Source organism: Ostrea edulis, chromosome 1 (genome assembly GCF_947568905.1).
Source record: "Ostrea edulis chromosome 1, xbOstEdul1.1, whole genome shotgun sequence".
NCBI classification, from domain to species: Eukaryota; Metazoa; Mollusca; class Bivalvia; order Ostreida; family Ostreidae; genus Ostrea; species Ostrea edulis.
This window is the reverse complement of record NC_079164.1, coordinates 36,933,483-36,957,533: the sequence shown is the minus strand read 5'-3', so window position 1 is coordinate 36,957,533 and position 24,051 is coordinate 36,933,483. Positions and strand designations below refer to the sequence as shown.

The window sequence follows — 24,051 nt, the reverse complement described above, 5'->3', positions numbered from 1 at the left end:
ACCTTAGTGACATGATTTTTGATGTAAGATACATTTATGGACATATCTTTATGGACATATCTTTATGTCATGGGCAACAAAATTTGAAGTAATGAACAAATGAAGAAAATGAACAGTGATAAATCTTATAAATCCATTAAAGAATACAAAATTAAGAGAAGGGTAAAACATGGAACCATGGACACACCAGAGGTGGGATCAGATGACTAGGAGGAGTAAGTATTCCCTGTTGTCAGGCAACAGTAATCTAAAGCATGGGCAGTACAGTTGTGGTCCAGACAAAATTTCAGCATCTCACCCCCTGTGATGATCACTGTGGTCAGTGTGATGTTGAAGTAATTTTTTAGCTATCATTAAGCTTTCCCTGCATGGAGTGACCTCAAACTTTAGAATACTAAAGGTCAATTGAACATCATAGTCACACCCATAGCCTTTAATTCACATTTGCAAACATTGCAAACACACAGATACATAAATGTGAACACATATCACAAATCATATTGCTATAAACTGGATTTGCACATTCAATATCACTAACAATAAATAAGATAAAATTCTGATCATGGTAAAATCAAATATTTCATAAAAGAAAGACAATGTTCAATACCCACCCACCCCTCTCTCTCTCTCTCTCTCTCTCTCTCTCTCTCTCTCTCAACATGAGATACAATGGTAAGGCCAAGCAACATGTGCTACCGCTTCTTTTTACTGCTTTTAGGACCTTTTTTCTCATTCTGTAAAAAGTGCACAAAATGGTTTGTACTACATATGATTACTTAATAATACAGTCAAAACTCGTTATCTTGAACTTGGTGGGACTGAGAATATTTTTTGAAATATCCGAGAATTTAAGATATCAAGGGTAAAACACTTAAAGAATAAGTGGTTGGGACTTCCGAATCACTTTGACATATCCATGGTATTCGAGATATCAGTGTTCCAGATACCGAAGTTTAACTGTATTTATGGTTACTTAGTAATACATAATTCTGATGTCAGATTCACTTTTAATTATTAATCAAATCATCTTGTAGTTTATACATATAGAGACAATTTCAAAATTCATTCCTGTGATTACAGAAGATGCAACTGAAAACTCTATTCTAAAATGCTGGTTGTCTGTTTAATATAAGAACAAACAAACATAATTGTACTTTAAAAATTGAATCTCTATTAAATTGTTGATAAAACTGTACTTTGATGAAACTTTAATTTACGGTAACTGTTGATATAATATTGATTTTTGCTAACCTTGGACTTAATATAGCCATGGTCATCCAAAAGTTGTCTGGCACAATTATTGATGTGTTTAAAACGATCAGGCCCGAGATGTACTCCCCCGTACCAACGAGTCACCACAACAATTACATTCCGGGCATCAACTATCTACAAGTAGCATAGCAATTCTTATTTCACCATCAACTATATACAAATAGCATAGTAATTCTTATTTCATCATTAAATTTAAAGCGCATTTTTTATAATGCATCAAAATAACCTGACATGATCATCCATTGTAATTGTGAAATGTGATCTTAAAGTTATAACAGCTCTCAATCTGGAAATTTTATTTAACTTTAAAGGGACTGACTCATGATTTTTCCCAAAATTTTGTTTTTCACTTTTAATGACCAGAGTCTACTGCCTAATGTGTTCAAATGATTTCACATAAAAATTAAGGTTATACATTATTCCTGAAGCTCATTTTAGAGAGTACATTATTTGTTTGGTAAACAAAGATTGCGGTATGTTATTGTTTACAAAATTTTCAGAAGAAATGGATATCGATCTAAGTTTATTATATCTTTCACATTTCAAGCATTCTTCGGGTAAAATGTGTCATCTAAAAGTTAAAATTTGTGATTATGCAAAATTAAGATGTTTAATATAACAAAATTGATATATCACTGGTTTGTTTGTTTACATAAAAAGACTCGAGTCTTTGTTTACATAACACAGATTTAAGGCTAAAATATTGCTTTTATTCTTGCATTCAGTAAGTCAAAATGTTGGCTGACAACATTAAATGAGTTATATTTTTAATGTTTCATATCAAAAATAAAAAAATGTTTTGTTCGAAAATCGTGAACAAGTCCCTTTAAATTTTTGTACGGGAAGACAATAATGTAATTTTACTTCATTTAGAACCTCTGGATAGATTTTATAACACAAATATTGATAACAAAAACATATAAACCTTATTTTTTCTGTCATTGATATAGTAAATCACAATTTTGCAAAAAAAATTCCGACACCAAAAATGAGAGCTAGTATAATATTCATTTGTTCAAAATTGTGAAAGACAGGTTTTTATAAAATTCTAGAGTTAATTGAAAATAATAGTAATCTCTACCTCATTTAATTAATATGAGATAAAGTTAAGTTGGGACCATTTACACTTTTTTAAAATCAAACATTTGTTCTCAGGATTTTATGCAAACATTTTTTTTTTGGCTACCAGTAAACAAACTCAATTTTAAAGTTCCTAAAGATTAATTACCACACAAAAAATATTACAAAGATTATTACAAGGATTGTTACACATTATTACAGAGATTGTTACACATTATTACAAATATTATTACACATTATTACAGACATTATTACAAATATTATTACACATTATTACAGAGATTATTACAAATATCATTACACATTATTACAGAGATTATTACACATTATTACAGAGATTATTACACATTATTACAAATATTATTACACATTATTACAGAGATTATTACACATTATTACAAATATTATTACACATTATTACAGAGATTATCACACATTATTACAAATATTATTACACATTATTACAAATATTATTACACATTATTACAGAGATTATTACACATTATTACAGAGATTATCACACATTATTACAAATATTATTACACATTATTACAGAGATTATTACACATTATTACAAATATTATTACACATTATTACAGACATTATTACACATTATTACAAATATTATTACACATTATTACAGACATTATTACAAATATTATTACACATTATTACAAGGATTGTTACACATTATTACAGAGATTATTACACATTATTACAGAGATTATTACACATTATTACAGAGATTATTACAAATATTATTACACATTATTACAAATATTATTACACATTATTACAGACATTATTACAAATATTATTACACATTATTACAGATATTATTACACATTATTACAAATATTATTACACATTATTACAAATATTATTACACATTATTACAAATATTATTACACATTATTACAGAGATTATTACACATTATTACAAATATTATTACACATTATTACAGAGATTATTACACATTATTACAAATATTATTACACATTATTACAGACATTATTACAAATATTATTACAAATATTATTACAAATATATTACACATTATTACAGAGATTATTCACATTACAAAAATTATCACAAAGATTATTACAAATACAATGTATAATTACACATTATTACAAAGATTATCACACATTATTACAAATATTATTACACATTATTACAAATATTATTACACATTATACAAATATCATTACACATTACAAAGATTATCACACATTATTACAAAGATTATTACACATTATTACAAAGATCATCACACATTATTATAAATATTATTACACATTACAAAGATTATCACACATCATTACAAATATCATTACACATTATTAATACAAAGATTATCAAACATCATTACAAATATCATTACACATTATTAATACAAAGATTATCAAACATCATTACAAATATCATTACACATTTATATTACAAATATTATTACACATTATTACAGAGATTATCACACATTATGACAAATATTATAACACATTATTACAAATATCATTATATAAATATTGCATGTATTTGAGGGTAACATTGAAAATTTTCACCCCGAGAAAACCATTGTTAACCGAGGCATAACCGAGGTTGACAATGGTTTCTCGAGGGGTGAAAATTTCAATGTTACCCTCAACTACATGCAATATTTGTTTTATTATACTGAATATTATGTAAACTGGAAAGCAGAAAAACTTACGTCTGTTGACATTTGATCAATCACTGTCATGCGATATTTCGTATTTCGATGCGGGTACTCGCGTTTATTACAAATGCTCAAACGACGTCGTCTAGCAATCTACGGCGAACCGTACGCGCATAAATTTGACGCATGTGATAATTTTTTATAATATCACCCGTTGTCAAGTACTGTTACCCGCTGCTAGATACTATCACCCTGGGGCGCGTGTTTTCTGTTCTCAGAGGGTAACAATATGTTTTTTCAAATGCTTCTCGACCAATCAGGTTCAAGTATTTTACATGAAAGTATAATAATACACATTATTACAAAGATTATCACACATCTCTTAAACTGAATACCTGCATCAGGTGAAGCATTCTGGAACCTGCCTGGGTTTCCCCATCATCCTCACAGCCCTGATAGTAGACATCTGATTGGTCATTTTGAATGATCCTATATGCATAAATGTTGTGAGTTGCCATGGCAATCTTCTTACTCTGACAAAGAGAGTCCAGGACTAACTTCACCTTAAAAAGACATTTCTGCTGTCTACTTTTACAAGGTACACTTGTGAATTTTGGGATCCCCCCCCCCACTGAAAACTGCATAAATCTATGGGTTTATCTATAGTAACTGTGATTAATAGTATAATACTCTAGTACTATTATAAATGATACACATTACCCTTATAATCATGCAAAACAAATTTGTGCAAAAATTGTAATTCCATATGCATACATTACCCTTTAATAGAAAACTGAGAAATACCTGTTTTGTATGAGATATTGCAGCTATGTGACCTTGAAACACACTTTTTCTGTCCATAAAACTCTCTCCATGGTGAATATCGGGACAAGTGACCTCTGAAATATATAAGCACACATATACTTTAATGTGTAGCATTCCAATACACACACAGGCATAATACCTGACATTAAGGATTAATTTCTGGTGAATCAAGAAAAATGGCACCATAGTCTGTTACCAGCCGGAGTCACCCACCTTCTTTGGTTTCTTCCTGCTCTGTGGAATGGCTCCTCTTGATTAACTCCTCCTGTATCTTTGCAAAACTGTCTTCTGACCAGTCCTCTTCTCCTTCTGATTTTTCCTCCACCTTTTCTGGACTAGCAACATCTGAAATATCCAATATACAAATTGGCTGGAAATTTTCATACATGTGTAACGAAAATACTGCTGAGGAATGACCCAAGGACCTTTGGCATGATAGACCAGTGCCCTACCATTCAAGCTAAAGGGTTTACCTACTCACAAGAGCTAATAGGAAGGCCATATATCTAACACTATTACACATGTAACTAATCAAGCTGCTCTGGTGTTCAAGTTGAAACAGCCTTATAATTTCATTCAAAAACCTTGTCCAAGGACTATGCACAGTATGGACTTAATTTAGCCTCCTTACATAAATTTTAATTTTTTATTCTACTTTGATGAAGGTACAATGCAGAGATTTCTGAAGTATGTTGCCATGAATAGAAAAATGCTGGTAATACTAAAATACATACGAGAGCGAGTCAATAAGTAACCAGCCTAACTTATTTCCTGTTGAGATCCACCTCTTCTTTTTTGATGTAATTGCCCTCTAGTGTGATGCACTTAGACCAACGGTGTTCAAGTGCCATCAGCCCAAAACTGAAAAAGTCAGGGTCTTTTCCATTGACCCACTCCTCAACTGCCGTCAGACCAAAAATGACGTCCATGGATATCCTTTTTCACGTTTGGGAATAGGAAGAAGTCACTAGGAGCTAGGTCAGGCAAATAGGCAGGATGTGGTATTAATTCATACCCGTTTCACTCTACAGCATCCATTGCAATTTTGCAAGTGTGGACTCTCGCGTTGTCCTGTTGCAACAAAACACCTTTAGAGAGTTTACCTCAGCGTTTCTCACAGATGGTGGTTCTCAGCTGGTCTAACAAGTTTGCATACTACACTCCAATTATTGTACTTCTCTTGGGTAAAAAGTTCAACATAATAACGCCTTTTGCTTCCCAAAATACCTTGCCAGCAGATGGTTGCATCTTGAACTTCTTTGGCCTTGGGGACCCAGGCCCTACCCATTGACGACTCTGAGTTTTACTCTCTGGCTCATAATAATGAACTCAAGTCTCATCTACAGTCACCAGATGCAAAAGAAAATCATCTTTTGACCTAAAACACTGCAACAAGGCGCTGCATACTACATTTCTTCGTCGGTAGCATCCAGACCTAGCTTCATCTTCTAAAGACGTTCTACCGCGTCTGAATTCCCCATCCCAGAATTTAACCTGAGCATAAGATGGTGCAGAAGACCCATAAACATCGGCTAACTCACCATGTATTTCCTTGCCCGTTTTACTTTTTAAATACACATACCGAATTATAGCACGGTACTCAACTTTAGATGAAAAGCATGCCTTTGCATCACTAGCCATGTTTGACATTCAATATCTTATTAAAGAATAACTCGATACGCGTACAATTTTGTACCCAGGTATAAAATATGTATTGAAACAAGGCATAAAAATTGTGACTGTCTCGGTCAATCAGAAAGGCTGGTTACTTATTGACTCACCCTCATACATTCATTCTATTTTACAACTTTAGGCCCTTATCATTATCTGTCTACATGGTCTACATATATTACCTGGTTTTGTTTCCACTTTCATTTCACTTTTCTCCTGCAGAAACTCGCGTATTTTTTCAACCCACAGAAATATGACACTTTCTCCAATATTTGCACTGAAAAGACAGAAATTCTGATTTGTTCACTTGTGATGAGAGGCTGACTGATTAAACTCTGAAATTTATCAAATCTACAAATAAATAGTACAAGGGCCATATTAATTTATATTTCATATTTTCTTATTTTACTCATGCATGCAGCCAAAGCAACAACATGGCTGGTGAATATTTTACACCTTCCAGTTACTTTGTTATTTAATCATAAAAGGTAAACAGTATAGTAGTAATTGAAATGATTTTATTTTAGATATTGTATCCATGAAAAGAGATAGTAATGATATTACATTTAGGTAAAAAAAAAATCTATTTAATAGAATCAATCAATCAGTTTACAACTTCTGGATACAAAACCGATCAATTATGATTTTAAACAAATTGCCCATTTTACTGCACAAGCAATATTTCAAACCTGTAACTTTCATATTTTATTTCATACAAGATTGATTGATTGATTGTTTTGATGTTTTCCGCCACACTCAACAATTATTCAGTTATCTGGTGGCGCCCAGTTTTCATTGGTGGAAGAGATTGATTGATTGATTGAATATTGGTTTACATCCCTCTCGAGAATATTTCACTCATATGGAGACGTCACCACTGCCAGTGAAGGGTTGCATAATTTAGGCCTATGCTCGGCGCTTATGGCCATTGAGCAGGGAGGGATCTTTATCGTGCCACACATGCTGCGACACGGGACCTGTTTTTGCGGTCTCATCCGAAGGACCGCCCCATTTAGTCGCCTCTTAAGACAAGCAAGGGGGTACTTAGGACCTATACTAACCCGGATCCCCACTGGATTGGTGGAAGAGAGAACCCAGATACAATGTACCTGGGAAGAGACCACTGACTGTCCGAAAATAAACTGGGAAACTTTCTCACTTACCGGCCCGAGCGGGATTCGAACCCGCGCCGACCAGAGGTGAGAGGCCGTATGATTTTGAGCGCGATGCTCTAATGTGTATGGTAATGGCCTTCATGTTTGCAGTTACTGCCCTTAAAACGGAAGTAGGGGCATGCCTACCGATGGGATCCAAAGCTTCAGATAAAATAGTAGTAACATTGAAATTGTATCGTAAAGCTTACGGTATCAAAATCTTTACCATTTGCTGAGTTCTAACAGATTGTAGCATATCTCTTATGATAACAAAGTTGAGTTTATTCGATTTTACAAAGAACACTTTTTAGAATATTCATTTCATTAAATTAAAGGGATGGGAAGGGGGGAGGAGAAGAGGCTAGTCCTGAAATTCAATTTTATAGTTCCACTATAATTCAATACTACTATATAAACAAGAGGCCCAAGGGCCTAGAATCGCTCTTCTGATAAATTGTACAACCCCACCATTTCTATTCTTAGCCTCTTAGTATTCTAAATCTTTAGTTAAATCCTAAGAATTCAAAAATCAAAAAAGTAGGTCAATGTGACCTACTTTTTGGTTTACACATTTTGAGAACCCAAGAAATATCAACTGACAAAGTTTGATGATTTTAAGCCAATTAGTATCTGAATATTGAAATATAGCTGTCAAATTCCAATCGTAGGTCATGGTGACCTACTTTTTGGTCAGCGAACTCCGAACATGCAAGACCCATCAACTGACAAAGTTTGATGACTGTAGGTCAAATAGTATCTGAAATATATAAATATAGCCGTCAAATTCCAAAAGTAGGTCAAGGTGACCTACTTTTTCGTCAACACCCTTCAAACATGCAAGACCCAACAACTGACAAAGTTTGATGACTGTAGGTCAAATAGTATCTGAATTATATAAATATAGCCGTCAAATTCCAAAAGTAGGTCAAAGTGACCTACTTTTTGGTCAACAACCTTTGAACATGCAAGACGCATCAACTGACAAAGTTTGATGACTGTAGGTCAAATAGTATCTGAAATATATAAATATAGGTGTCCAATTCCAAAAGTAGGTCAAGTTGACCTACTTTTTGGTCGAAACCCTTCGAACATGCAAGACCCATCAACTGACAAAGTTTGATGACTGTAGGTCAAATAGTATTTGAAATATATAAATATAGCCGTCAAATTCCAAAAGTAGGTCATGGTGACCTACTTTTTGGTCGACACACTCCGTTGACTCAAGATGCATCAACTGTCAAAGTTTGATGATTGTAGGTCAATTAGTGACTGAAATATATAAATATAACTGTCAAATGCCAAAAGTAGGTCACAGTGACCTACTTTTTGGTCGATACACTCCGAAGACTCAAGATGCATCAACTGACAAAGTTTGATGATTGTAGGTCAAATAGTGTCTGAAATATAGTAATTTAGCTGTCAAATACCAAAAGTAGGTCACGGTGACCTACTTTTTGGTCGACACAAACCGAAGACTGAAGACGCATCAACTGACAAAGTTTGATGATCCTAGGTTTTACAGTGCCCAAAATATGCATCTAAAATTGAAAATGTGAAATTTGAATATCTGCAAAATTCAAAAAGTAGGTCACTGTGACCTACTTTTTTATAAATATGTTTCAAGGCCTCAAGATGCATCAACTTACAAGATTTGATGATTCTAAACCTCTCAGTATTTGAAATAACAACTTAAAATATATCTATAAATGATAAGCCATAAAATTCAGAAAGTAGGTCACGGTGACCTATTTTTCAGTTGACGCATTTCAAGGTCCCATGATCCACCAACTGACAAGTTTTGATGATCATAGGCTTCAAAGTGTCCAAGATATGCATCAAAATTAATTTTAAAATAAATACCTGCAAAATTCAAAAAGTAGGTCACCGTGACCTACTTTTGAGACAACTTGACACAAGGTCCTAAGATGCATCAACTGTCAAAATTTGATGATCCTAGTCCTTATAATGACTAAAATATCTAAGATTTAAGGAATTTAAATTTTTTTTTAATTTAGGTCAACTTTGAAGTGACCTTGAGACCACGCCCTTTGCCCCAGGGTAATGCCTTGAACAATTTTTAATCTACAACATATCCTCATCCTTATGTGTAAGTTTGGTGATAATCTGCCCTGTGGTTCTTGAGAAGAAGATTTTTTAGCAACCACTACTTTTGTTTGTATTTTCCTGATTATCTCCCCTTGTTAAAGGGTCACATCCCTCTATTTAGTATGTATGAAAGCCCTTGGGCCAATGATACCCTGTAACAAATTTGAAAAAAATTGGCCAAGGGGTTCTTGAGTTATAGCCCTTTTTCTAAAAAGTTTACGCACACCGCACAAATGGCCATAGCATTAGCTCTTTGAGCCTTTGGCTCAGAAGAGCTAAAAAGGGGACATCATATGGATCAAACTTTGTGTGTTAAATTGTAACCAACTTAGCATGTAATGATAATAAAAAAATGTACATTGTCAGAAAAAATAGGGCACCACACACACACACCCTCTTTCTTGCTACATGCTTGATGATTTTTTGTGTGTTTTTGGTAAAGTTGATTTACCCAAACATGAATTTTCAAAAGATTGAGTCACTCGCATACCTTAGAAAACAGATTCAACAAACAAATTAATTAGAGATACAGATTCGATATGTTCAGTCCATTGCAGTGACATCCGATGTACATATTTTTGTCCACAGTGTGAAAGGATTACAAGTTAATGATTGCATGCATTGGTTGTACCGTATATACTCACCTATAAGTCAGATTTTTGGGAGTCAATTTTTGGTCCAAAACTCTATGTCCGACTTATAGGCGCGTCCTAAGAAGATTTGTATTTTTCTGGGTGGCGTAATGTAGATCTAGTGGGTTTTTTAAAGAACTCCAACGATTATCATGGACTACCACATAAATGATTATTGTTCACAAATATCTAGACATATTGTATTGTTTATGTATTTTAAAATAATGTATAAAGTACAAGTATTTACATATCTTTATCTAGTTAAAAATTATTTACATACCGATAACTAATACTTTCAATGGCAAATAAAACTTCAAATTACTCGCCCTTAATTACAGGTGGCGCACGATCCGTTAACGTCCAAGGCGTTTCTAACCTCAAGTTTAGAGAGCGTCGGAAGGACACGTTTAGATTAGAAAGTTGTTGAATATTTAGTAACGATGGCGGATTACGGTTCGTAGGACCTCACTGCGCTTAGAGACGAACTTAGAAAACGCAATGCAAGACTCTCTGGGCGGAAAGGAGAGCACGTTGAGAGTTTCAGCTGTGTATGTGAAGCTTGCGTACGCGCCCTCTGGTGAGAGAATGCGTCATTATAAGGATTAGATAGAGAATTTACTATTTCTGATCATAATTAAGTGCCAGTAAAGGAATTTATGTAGAAATTAAGCGTAATTATATTGACAAATGATATGACAGTACAAAATTCTTAGTCATTTATTATATATATGTGTTCCGTATGTGATTTTCGCAGTCCACGGTATCTCAGTTTAGATCAGAATAATAAGGATGAGCAATTCTTCATTATTACATTTCCTAATGAATGGCTGTCATTTCAATTAGTCAAGATATTGAAGGTAAAAAAATTTGGAAATGTAAATATAAAGAAATAAACCTGTTTTATATTGCATTGATACAGGGAATATGCATGTCAATTGCTACTTAATCAGAATCAACTTACAACAAGATGTGTTTGTGAAACACTGATGCCCTCCGCAATACAATAATTAATGCAGAACAAGTTTTCGAACATTTGGTTATATCAACGAGGTGAATGAACTGTATGTAACATCACGCCTGCTAATCGATAAATTGCATAACAAGAGGTTATGTATAGAAATCAAAAGAGATCGATTTCCAGTTATGCGATCGATACCCAAATTTCACATGAATAGATGGTAAATTGTCTCAATGCAAGCAATTGTTGAGATTTTAATTAAAATGTAAGAATGTGATTCGATGAGTAATTCTATTTTCTATTGTTTTACACTCTTATGAAAAGCAAGGGTCACCGATTAGCAACGATTTTTGTTCTGAAGCGAGGGTCGGTGGAGCAAAAACGCTGTCAGAAAATCGTATTTACAGACAGGAATTTGTGTTTATTTCATTTTAAACATAATTGTCAATACTTACCATTAGTTCACAATATTTGCGACCTTTGCAGCAAAATTTGGACTTTGATTTGTGTATTATTTAGCAAATATACGATTAAAATGACGTTGCCTATGCAAGCGATCCAAAAGTTATGAGGGAGAATTTAGATTATGCATGAGAGTAAGAAAAAGAGTTTCAAAAGTCATAATTTAAGATATTTAAAAGTAAAGTATTTAATGTTTTTATGAACTAACCTTCAAGATTTTTTTAATCAAAGTACAAGAAATTGATATGCGAGTTGAACTTGTGAAAAATTGAAAGAAAAAGAAGATTCATCAATTATTGAAGTAATTCCGCTTTTAATGTGTGTACTTTTTCAGTCCATCGGTTCAAAGTATACTGTGTATCGATGACCCTTGCATTTTATAAGAGTGTAAAACAATAGAAAATAGAATTACTCATCGAATCACATTCTTACATTTTAATTAAAATCTCAACAATTGCTTGCATTGAGACAATTTACCATCTATGCATGTGAAATTTGGGTATCGATTGCACAACCGGAAATCGATCTCTATTTCTATACATAACCTCTTGTTATGCAATTTATCGATTAGCAGGCGTGTTACATGTAACAAAATGATAACAAGATGTGTATGTGAAACACAAATGTCCCTGATAATGGCCAATTCCGAATATGGCCAAGGTCACAAGGGCAAATATCTTGGTACCAGTAGAAAGATCTTGTCAAAAGAAATGATCATGTACAATATGAAAGCTCTAATATTTACCATTTAGAAGTTATATACAATGTAAAAAAAAAATTAAAGTAGGTCAAATGTCAAGGTCAAAAGGTTCAATACCAACGGAAAGATCTTGTAACAAGGAATACTCATGTGAAATATCAAAGCTCTATCTCTTACTGTTCAAAAGTTATTAGCAAGGTTAAAGTTTTCAAAAAGTAGGTCAAATTCCAAGGTCAAGGACACAGGGTCAAAAATGTTGGTACCCACGGAAAGGTCTTGTCACAGGGAATACTCATGTGAAATATCAAAGCTCTTTCACTTACTGTTCAAAAGTTATTAGCAAGGTTAAAGTTTTCAAAAAGTAGGTCAAATTCCAAGGTCAAGGGTAAAAAATGTTGGTACCCACGGAAAGGTCTTGTCACAAGGAATACTCATGTGAAATATCAAAGCTCTATCTCTTACTGTTCAAAAGGTATTAGCAAGGTTAAAGTTTTCAAAAAGTAGGTCAAATTCCAAGGTCAAGGACACAGGGTAAAAAATGATGGTACTCACGGAAAGGTCTTGTCACAAGGAATACTCATGTGAAATATCAAAGCTCTTTCACTTACTGTTCAAAAGGTATTAGCAAGGTTAAACTTTTCAAAAAGTAGGTCAAATTCCAAGGTCAAGTATAAAAAAAAATGTTGGTACCCACGGAAAGGTCTTGTCACAGGGAATACTCATGTGAAATATCAAAGCTCTATCTCTTACTGTTCAAAAGGTATTTGCAAGGTTAAAGTTTTCAAAAAGTAGGTCAAACGTCAAGGTCACGGGGTCAAAAATGTTGGTACCCAAGGAAAGGTCTTGTCACAAGGAATACTCATGTGAAATATCAAAGCTCTATCACTTACTGTTCAAAAGTTATTAGCAAGGTTAAAGTTTTCAAAAAGTAGGTCAAATTCCAAGGTCAAGGACACAGGGTCAAAAATGTTGGTACCCACGGAAAGGTCTTGTCACAAGGAATACTCATGTGAAATATCAAAGCTCTATCTCTTATTGTTCAAAAGTTATTAGCAAGGTTAAAGTTTTCAAAAAGTAGGTCAAACTCCAAGGTCAAGGGGTCAAAAATATTGGTACCCAGAATAACAACATTTACTTGAAATTGGGAAAAACATTTCATACAAAGAAGTTTGGGGGAGGGGGAACAGTGCACTTTATATTTAGTCTCCTTCTGACTTTCAATTTGGTCAGAGGTTACCTCATTTTATAGTAGAGAGAGGGCTTAAATAGGCTATGCCTGCTGCCCGATCCCATTCACGTTGTGAATAAAATATAGTTTAAATTAAATTTAAATAAGCAGAGGCCAAAAAATTAGGTTTACTTCACAATAAAGGCTACTCTGTTTTAATTTGTTTTTATTGTTTGGGAATTCTAAAGCAAAAACTTGGGAAAATATCTGCTTTATAGCATTGGGAATGAGACTTATTTTGGCCCCCTTACAGACCCTGTTATTAAACCCCTAATGTGACACTGATTCCAGGTGCCACAATTTATAAAACACCCAACACTATTTTTACTATTTTTCAATTATCTTGTTTAAAAAGCAATATGGTCCTTTGTGTCAAGTTTGGTTCAAATTGGTCCTGTTGTTTAGGAGAAAAAGTTGGAAAATGAGAAAAGCTTACATCAACAACATCAGCAGTACCAAAGGACAGATTTTGAACAGAGAACCTAAGTTGAACTTTCTGCACATGTGGGCTAAAAATAATTGCTTGTTGTAAGCATACACACATAAACAAATGCAGGGATATATTTTACAATTGTAAACATACACACATAAACAAATGCAGAGATACATTTTACATTTGTCACATTACCAGTATATATCTGCTAAGGCGTCTTCTAAACTTATTCGTTCCTCACGTCGTAACCAAGGTGCACTAAAAAATAAAATGATTTGGTGAATATAAGATATGCTGTATACCTATTTATTTTGTATACTCTGAATTGAATACATTTATAGCTGATGGACTCTTTGGAGATTCATACCTAATCAAAATCCATACACATCTTGGATTATATTAATACACCTTTGTAAACCACTGCTTGTGTAGCAAAAGTAGTCTGATATCAACAGCACAGTACTATCAAACAACAAAACAACAACAGCAGCAACAAAAAAGTAGTCTGATATCAACAGCACAGTACTATCAAACAACAGCAACAATAAAAGAAGCCTGATATCAACAGCACAGTACTATCAAACAACAACAACAATAAAAGTAGTCTGATATCAACAGCACAGTACTATCAAACAACAACAGCAACAACAAAAGTAGTCTGATATCAACAGCACAGTACTATCAAACAACAACAGCAACAACAAAAATAGTCTGATATCATCAACACACTACTATCAAACAACAACAGCAACAACAAACAAGAGGCCCATGGGCCTTATAGGTCACCTGAGTATCATGTAACAACCTTCCAATGTTTGAATTAGGTTTGTGTTTAAATATAAGAATTTTACTTTTGGATGGAAGAAACATTGAATAGCTATGTGGTCAGCCCCGCTTTTGCACCCCCAGGGGCCATAAATTTCAGTTTTGAAAGAAGCATCCTTGATCATCATTATCATACTATTAGTTTGTCTACTAAATACCCAGCAGCAGAGGAGAAGATTTTCAAAGAAATAAAATGCATTTTCACTATATGATCAATAGGGCCCCACCCTAATACCAGAACCCCTGACCCAGGGGCCATGAATTTCACAATTTTGAAAGAGGTATCCTTGCTCTTCATAACCATGCTATTGGTTTGTCTACTTAATACCCAAGGACAGAGAAGAAGATTTTCAAAGAAATAATGCATTTTCACTATATGACTTATAGAGCCCCACCCTAGCACCAGAACCCCTGATCCAGGGGCCATGAATTTCACAATTTTTAACAAGAGGTACTGTGAGCAATGCTCACTAAGAATACCCCCCGCTTACCCCAATCTCCCAAAGGGTGTTGGTAATAGGTATAAACTACCTCTTTTCTGAGTGTTGCTACTTCGATGTCCAGTGCGCGTGACCTTTGACCTTTTGACCCCAAAATCGATAGGGAACATCTTCATCCCATGGGTAGTCCATATGTATGATATGGTGACTGTAGGTGGAAAGGATAATGCTTTAGAGCCCGGAAACCATATTGCTACTTCAATGTCCAGTGCACTTGACCTTTGACCTTTTGACCCCAAAATCGATAGGGAACATCTTCATCCCATGGGTAGTCCATATGTATGATATGGTGACTGTAGGTGGAAAGGATAACACTTTAGAGCCCGGAAACCATATTGCTACTTCGATGTCCAGTGTGCTTGATCTTTGACCTTTTGACCCCAAAATCGATAGGGAACATCTTCATCCCATGGGTAGTCCATATATATGATATGGTGACGGTAGGTGGAAAGGATAATGCTTTAGAGCCCGGAAACCATTGCGTCTACAGACGGACGGACGGACAGACGGACAACCCGATTCCAGTATACCCCCCCACAACTTGTTGCGGGGGGTATAAAGAGACATCCTTGCTCATCATTACCATGCTATTAGTTTGTCTACTTAATACCCAGAGACAGAGAAGAAGATTTTTAAAGAATTTCTACATTTTCACTATATGACCAATAGAGCCCCACCCTAACACAAGAACCCCTGCCCCAGGGGCCATGAATTTCACAATTTTGGTAGAGGGCTCAACGCTCATTATAATTATGCCCACAGTTTGGCTTCTTGATGTCCAGGAGTAAAGAAGAAGATTTTTTAAAATTACACTCATTTTGATGGTTTTTGCCCCACCCCTCAGGCCCCAGGGGGGCAGGGACCACGAATTTCACAATTTTTGTTCCCCTTTACCCACAGATGCTATATGCCAAAATTGGTTGAAATTGGTTCAGGTGTTTCAGAGAAGAAGCTGAAAATGTTCAAATGTTAACGCACGACGACGGACAAAAACAGATAGCAATAGGTCACCTGAATTATTCAGATGACCTAAAAAGTAGTCTGATATCAACAGCACAGTACTATCAAACAACAACAGCAACAACAACAATAGTCTGATATCAACAACACACTACTATCAAACAACAACAGCAACAACAAAAATAGTCTGATATCAACAACACACTACTATCAAACAACAAAACAACAACAGCAACAACAAAAGTAGTCTGATATCAACAGCACAGTACTATCGAACAACAACAGCAACAACAAAAATAGTCTGATATCAACAACACACTACTATCAAACAACAACAGCAACAACAAAAGTAGTCTGATATCAACAGCACAGTACTATCAAACAACAACAGCAACAACAAAAGTAGTCTGATATCAACAGCACAGTACTATCAAACAACAAAACAACAACAGCAACAAACAAGAGGTACTGTGAGCAATGCTCACTAAGAATACCCCCCGCTTACCCCAATCTCCCAAAGGGTGTTGGTAATAGGTATAAACTACCTCTTTTCCGAGTGTAAAAAACAAATGGCATGACAAACCGAACCATATTGCTACTTCAATGTCCAGTGCGCTTGACCTTTGACCTTTTGACCCCAAAATCGATAGGGAACATCTTCATCCCATGAGTAGTCCATATGTATGATATGGTGACTGTAGGTGGAAAGGATAACGCTTTAGAGCCCGGAAACCATATTGCTACTTCGATGTCCAGTGCACTTGACCTTTGACCTTTTGACCCCAAAATCGATAGGGAACATCTTCATCCCATGGGTAGTCCATATATATGATATGGTGACGGTAGGTGGAAAGGATAATGCTTTAGAGTCCGGAAACCATTGCGTCTACAGACGGACGGACAGACAGACAGACGGACAACCTGATTCCAGTAACCCCCCCCCCCCCCCCACAACTTGTTGCGGGGGGTATAAAAAGTAGTCTGATATCAACAGCACAGTATTATCAAACAACAAAACATCAGCCAACAAACAAAACCATCAGAACCTATCATCATGATAAAGTAGGAATCTTTGTCATCTTGTACAGAGAAGGTTGATCCTTAAGGTAGTCAACCTCTTACCTTAGAAAGTACTGATGAGGTCCTCACCAGGACACCTTAGGATTTACTGAAGAAGTTCTTACCTTCAAATATACTGAGGAGTTTCTTATCTTAGGATATACTGAGTAGGTTATCATACTATGTTTTCTGAGGAGGTCCTCACCTTAGGATGAATTGAGAGGTTGTGACCTTAGGATTTACTGAAGAAGTTCATACCTTAGGATATACTGACGAGGTCCTTACCTTAGGATATACCGAGGAGGTCCTTACCTTAGGATATACTGAGGAGGTCCTTATCTTAGGATATACTGAGGAGGTCCTTACCTTAGGATATAATGAGGAGATCCTTACCTAAGACAGTACTGAGGAGGTCCTTACCTTAGAATATACTGAGGAGGTCCTTACCTTAGAAAGTACTGAGAAGGTCCTTACCTTAGGATATACTGAGGAGGTCCTTATCAAAGGATATACTGAGGAGTTTCTCACCTTAAGTTTACTGAGGAGGTCCTCGCCTTAGGATGTATTGAGAGAATCTAAGCTTAAGATATACTGAGGAGGTCCTTACCTTAGGAAGTATTGAGGAGGTCCTTACCTTAGGAAGTATTGAGGGGGTCCTTATCTTAAGAAGTATTGAGGAGGTTCTTACCTTAGGATATAATGAGTATAATATCTTTAGATATTCTGAGAAGGTCCTTACCTTAGGATGTACTGAGGGGGTGAGGTCTTGGGATAATCAGGAGGAAACGAAACCTGTCAAAGTTCAAATAATATGTTTATGAGTAAGTATGTTTACATATTAAGTGGCTGTACATTTCATGAGCCACAAATCTGGAAGTTTCAAAGAAAATTCATCTGAGATAAAGAAACACATAGATATGATATGAATACTAAATGTATGGAGAAGACAATTACAGGCTTATAACCTATAGTACCATCCTTTTCTTTCATTTCATGGGGTTCGATAAGCATTAAATTGCAGAGTACTGCTTCTCAAGTAACTTTGCTTTAAAACACTATGGCTGATAATAATATGTACACATCTGGAATTATTCACACACTACACTGCCCATGGACTGGGGTACATATCAGAGCTATTCACACCATTGTCATTTTTTGGATCTAAATTTGGCTGATCTTGAATAACTTTAACATCACAAACATAAGGTGACATTACATCCATCATCTTCATTTGAGCGCAGTGTAGTAGGCCAAATGACTTGCATGACCATTTAGCTAAATCTTATATTCATCACCTTAAAATGTGTAAAATTGATAACAGATTTGACCTACTGCTAAAGCTCTTTAATGACTAAGATAAAAATAATCATAACTTTGAACCTGATTTTAATTAAAATGGAAACCGATTAGGAATCCAGGTCAAATTAATGCATGAAAGTGGGCTGATGCAAAACAAGATTTGTACACCAGCTCTCGAGCATAAAGGCGGACTTAAATTTCATTCAACAATGTCGGATTAGTATAAAGCTAGAACATAAAAAATGAAGATTCACGTCAAAAATTTGTAGTGAAACGGATTAAACAGGTGTTAGATTAGAAAACTTCAACTGTATACAAAATTATCATACACAAGAAGCTTATTTTCACATTATAACATCCTAACAAAATTTATAAATTTCTCAGATATAAAGTGTGATTTACAGTATCATTTGTAAGTTTAGAAAAATGTATATATATTGATATAGCAATGGACTCTTAAATAAACATAACTGCCCAAAGTGAAGAAATATCAATATAATGCACAGAAAATTTCACTTTATCTTATTTGGATAACCACTTCCGCCCCTACCCGGGGTCGAACTCATGACCTGCGGAACCAAATCTCCTAGCAGCATGTAACCAGCACGCTAGATCGCTAGACCATCTAGGCAAGTAAAAAAAACTTGCTCTCCATGACGATGGAATTCTCGTCACACTGTCACACGCTACAGTCATTGAGAATGGAAATGGGATACAGTTATATAACGTACATTTAAGAGAATATGTATATATATATCTAGTGATACATGTGTTCCAAGTACCAATTTAAAAACTAACCTCCATAAAAATCATGTTTGCTGAATTTTCATCTGCGACTTTTATGCCGTACTTTTTTGAATCACTGTCGACAATCACCCAGTCGTCCCCATAAATTGCAGAAAGGGCTTCAATTTCTTCATCCTAGAAATAGGAAAAGCAATGAATATATTGTTATAGCCCTCTTATGGCCCTTCGGGCTCTCACTATACATACATGTTTAACAGTGCTCGAGCTGGGCTCCAATGGCGAATTTTTTTCAAAAATGGCGGGAAAAAAATTAAAAGTGATGAAAATCCCTTTTTGCAAGAAATTGTATTTTAAAATCTGTCTTGTGTTTTCCTTTGTCAGTGACACATTATTGCCCGTTTGTTTATGCAGTCAAAATCTGTTTATTCAGTCAACGCGTGCGACCGGAAATCTCGCGTCGCTCCAGTGCACATAGAGCTGGTCACGAAGGCCAGATAATAGCCTCAGGTAATGTATGGCTGCAAAAAAGTCGGTGATTATGTAATAAAGTACATCGGACAGCTGTGTACCCTGCTGTGGTCAATTGTTTAACATTTAAAGTCTTATTCATTATCGTGTTATCATCTCCACATTAATGTCAATTCTTAACCACAGAACTGACCAGTGGCCGTATTATTGTGTATAATGTATATACATCAATTGTTTATTTTTGCAACCAAGCTCGTTGATTACAAGATTTTGATTTTGATGTGTTTGATTTTAGTTCGAATATTTCATAAACAATGTGGTCAGTCACCATTGATATGGACATAGCAATTTTAATAAATAATTTTCTTTGAAGTTCGGTGCGCAACAGTATAAAAATGCTAATATCATAAGACTATGCACCCCATTCCTCTATTTTGACACTAAACTTGTTGCTTCTGACCCTAGCGAGTCTAAAATTCAAAAATATCTATGTTTGGCTTTACTGTCAACCCCACCTGCTCGAACATCTGATTCTGTCCAAATTGCAAAACCTTCCATACCATAACGGAAATTTAATAGGGAATGGTTGAGATTGGGCTTGATGTTTTGTGACATCTGCATTTCGGGCAATGTACACAATGTTTTCACTGAGGGGTGTAGCATCATGAAGTTTATATTTATATGATTTATTATCTGATTTTTTATTTCCATAATAGAATTTATCAAACAAATCAACTTATTTCAGAAAGAATTGTTTAGTTATGGTAGCTGGATATGATTAAGTAATGTAATTGATTCAAAATGCTAAAATCAGTGTAATGAACAAAATAATATGATGGAAATAATTGTAAAGCATGAGATTATTTGCGCTGCGCCGCACCCCGAAAAAGTGGCGAAAGGGAATTTTGGTCCAGTGGGAGCACTGATGTTTAACAGGAAAATATGTCAATCTAAAATGTTGCATAAAATTCGTAAAAGCAAGTAAACCATATTTTCTTAATTACATATCATCAGTCCTTGATTAACGTGAGTGTACCATGTCTTTTGTTTGTAAATTAATGCTTCTGACACTGAATATGACATCACAATGTACTCTTTACACCAATGGCATTATATTTCCCACATTTAATAAATAGGCAGATCAAATGTCTAAAGTTGTCTAACAAGGTGTTAGATGTTTTGTTAGAGCTCTGTCCTCACACATTAGGTGTGTAGTGATTTTGGGGGATGGATTTTAGGATTTCCGGTCGGGTTCGGAGTCCTCTGAGACTGCATGTACAATATTCTCTCTCTTTTTCCCCACAAACGCTCAAGGCGAGTAGACATGTCTAGTAAAGCGCAGCACTGTAGTTGTATTATTTGTTGAGCCTTTGTAGGTTTGTTTGTTAATATGTGTGTTTATAGGTGTTTTTCTGGTGTTGTTTTGTTGATAGAAAACACTTTAGGTGCTAATTTTGGAATATTTTTTGTCCTGTTATGGATATAGATACCAATGCCAATACTTTTTGCTTTGCCCTCAAACACAGTCATGCCATAAGACATATTATGATCTGATCGGATATACTTTTCACACCTAAGATAAAAGGCAAATAATCACATTGGTGTGTTTTGTTGTTGTATTTTTAATAGAGGGCGAAGCACTCTCACGGCCCGGGGAGGGCCGAGAGAGCGGAGCTTTCCATATAGATAACACGTATATACATGTTTAAAAGGAAAATATAGAAAACTAATAAAAAATTAAACCATACCTATGGAACTTGAAAATTTTGGTCCCAATGGCATCAATTCGAATATTAGCGCGTGGACATGTATTTCTCCATTTTGAATCTTGTCTACCCTAGTTCACGTCGTTCTGAGATGTTACATAACATCCATAAAAGCATGTAAATCTTATTTTTCTTAATCATGTATAGGCCTAATCAATCCACAATTAACATGATTTGCACCATGTCTCCTATGTTTGTGTATTTGTTAAACACCGACGCTAAAAATGATGTCACAATGCACTGTTTACATCAGTTGCACAGAGTTTCCTGCGTTCAATGAATAGGCAGATAAAAAATGTCTAAAGTTAGAAACTTTGATTGAACTCTGTCCTCACACATTAAGTGGTAATATTTCGGGATATCATTTGTCCTGTTATGGATCTAGATACTAATGCCAACATTGTTTGATTCGAACTAAAACACGGTCACGCCGTAAGACATATTATGAACAATGTAATATATATAAACATGATAAAGACTGGAATGCTTTGCCTTTAGAAACAAAACAGATGACCACACACAGGGCTCGAAATTAACATATACCCGTCAGTCTGTGACTGGTTAAAAGTCTGGCGGACTGACTGACATTTGTTTTAGTCAATCCGATGAGACTGGTTAATTTTCCAAAGCATCATTTTGGAAAATATACTTATGAAATTTTATACACACATTTGGCATGCTTCGATCTGCAGATATCAGACAAATCTGATTCGTAAATATGAATCCCACATTCAAGTGTTACAATATTGTCTGAGGCATATTGAGTTGAATTTCATTTCAATAGCATTAATGAAATATGTTTAATTATTTCTGGAAAACTCTGTTGGACTGGTAAATTTTTCTGCGGACTGGTTGAAATTATACCCCATCAATCCAGCTGGACTGGTGACATAAAGTTAGCTTCAAGCCCTGACACATCGTCGCAAACCACAGTTTAGAGTCCACACATACACACGCCCTCATGATGATGGAGAGAATCGACGAGAAACGCCCATGGGTAACCGGCGATGGTGACCACAAAGCTAAATATTAAAAAAAATTCTACTCGTTGCTCTACTTTCTCTTTCATTTTACTTTCATAGAATATAGAAAGATCTTCGTAATTTTAAATAAAAAGAGTTCCACTGATACCTGGATTCTGATGTTATCGTTATCAGACATCTTGTTCCTTTCTTCACACAAAAATAAGAATAAAAAGTAGACTAAGGGCTAAGGATGTAAAATAAAATGTGAAATTGTGTAGTGGACATCTTCTAAAACAGCACACCGGAAATATTAATGAGCAACAAGCAGAAGAAGTAAAAAAAAAAAAACCGCATAGTTTCCGGATCTGTACATGTTAGTTAATTAGTATTTAGCACTTGAATGAATCTTGGGGGTGGGGGCAATTTTTATTCGTCTATGCTTGTATTTTACTATCAATTTGAAATTATGCTAATTTTAGCTTGTATGAAGAAATCTTTGTTGTTAAATTCGTTTTTAAAGGGGTTCGAAAATTATATTCCTTTATTGTGTTTCCTGTGTGTAATCACGCGACGCCTAAGTCAAGCTAGCGAACAATAAGCTAGCGACCAATAAGGATTTTTCCTAACATTTATCGCTTAGAAAATGTACGTATAACGAACCCGACAAAAAAGTACTCCCAATATACGGCGCCTAGCGCCTAAACTAGGACTTGTGCCACTTAGGTGACCACAGGGCATTTTAGGGTATTGACCCCTCTAATGGAATCTGACCCCAACAGGGTAAGTATAGGCACTGATTTGGGGCACGGGGGCGCCAAATATACCCTAGTTTTACTATTTGACTATATGTGATAGGGGTCTTGGTACGGCGCCTAGCGCCTAAACTAGGACTTGTGCCACTTAGGTGACCACAGGGCATTTTAGGGCATTGACCCCTCTAATGGATTCTGACCCCAAAAGGGTAAGTATAGGCACCGATTTGGGGCACGGGGGCGCCAAATATACCCTATCAAACTATATGCGATAGGGGTCTAAATACGGAGCCTAGCGCCTAAACTAGGACTTGTGCCACTCAGGTGACCACAGGGCATTTTAGGGTATTGACCCCTCTAATGGAATCTGACCCCAAAAAGGTAAGTATAGGCACCGATTTGGGGCACGGGGGCGCCAAATATACCCTAGTTTTACTATTTGACTATATGTGATAGGGGTCTTGGTACGGCGCCTAGCGCCTAAACTAGGACTTGTGCCACTTAGGAGACTACAGGGCATTTTAGGGTATT

The 24,051-nt window shown here is 35.3% G+C and overlaps 1 protein-coding gene across 3 annotated transcripts; it reads right to left on the bottom strand.

Moving 5' to 3' along the window:
• Nucleotides 1-417: 417 nt before the first annotated feature.
• Nucleotides 418-23,098, bottom strand: LOC125657741 (protein IMPACT-B-like). Of its 3 annotated transcripts, none has more exons than XM_048888494.2 (10): nt 22,935-23,098; nt 19,621-19,743; nt 18,263-18,315; nt 14,375-14,437; nt 6,689-6,783; nt 5,049-5,180; nt 4,815-4,909; nt 4,406-4,573; nt 1,252-1,386; nt 418-734 (listed from the first exon to the last, which is right to left on the bottom strand). In XM_048888494.2, the coding sequence occupies exons 1-10, from the start codon at nt 22,962-22,964 to the stop codon at nt 693-695; spliced, it is 936 nt and encodes a 311-aa protein (XP_048744451.2). In that variant the 5' UTR covers nt 22,965-23,098; the 3' UTR covers nt 418-692. The 3 variants fall into 3 exon arrangements, with proteins under 3 accessions (XP_048744451.2, XP_048744459.2, XP_056003454.1); XM_048888502.2 differs by having other exon boundaries at nt 4,406-4,543; XM_056147479.1 differs by having other exon boundaries at nt 653-1,386.
• Between the last annotated feature and the right edge of the window lie 953 nt (nt 23,099-24,051).

What these genes read in the sequence shown, in the direction of transcription:
- LOC125657741 (XM_056147479.1), bottom strand. Translation starts at nt 22,964, where the DNA reads ATGTCTGATAACGATAACATCAGAATCCAG. An exon ending in ACGATAACATCAGAATCCAG is followed by an intron (nt 19,744 to 22,934) that starts GTATCAGTGGAA and finishes TCCTATTTCTAG; the next exon opens with GATGAAGAAATTGAAGCCCT. An exon ending in CAAACATGATTTTTATGGAG is followed by an intron (nt 18,316 to 19,620) that starts GTTAGTTTTTAA and finishes GAACTTTGACAG; the next exon opens with GTTTCGTTTCCTCCTGATTA.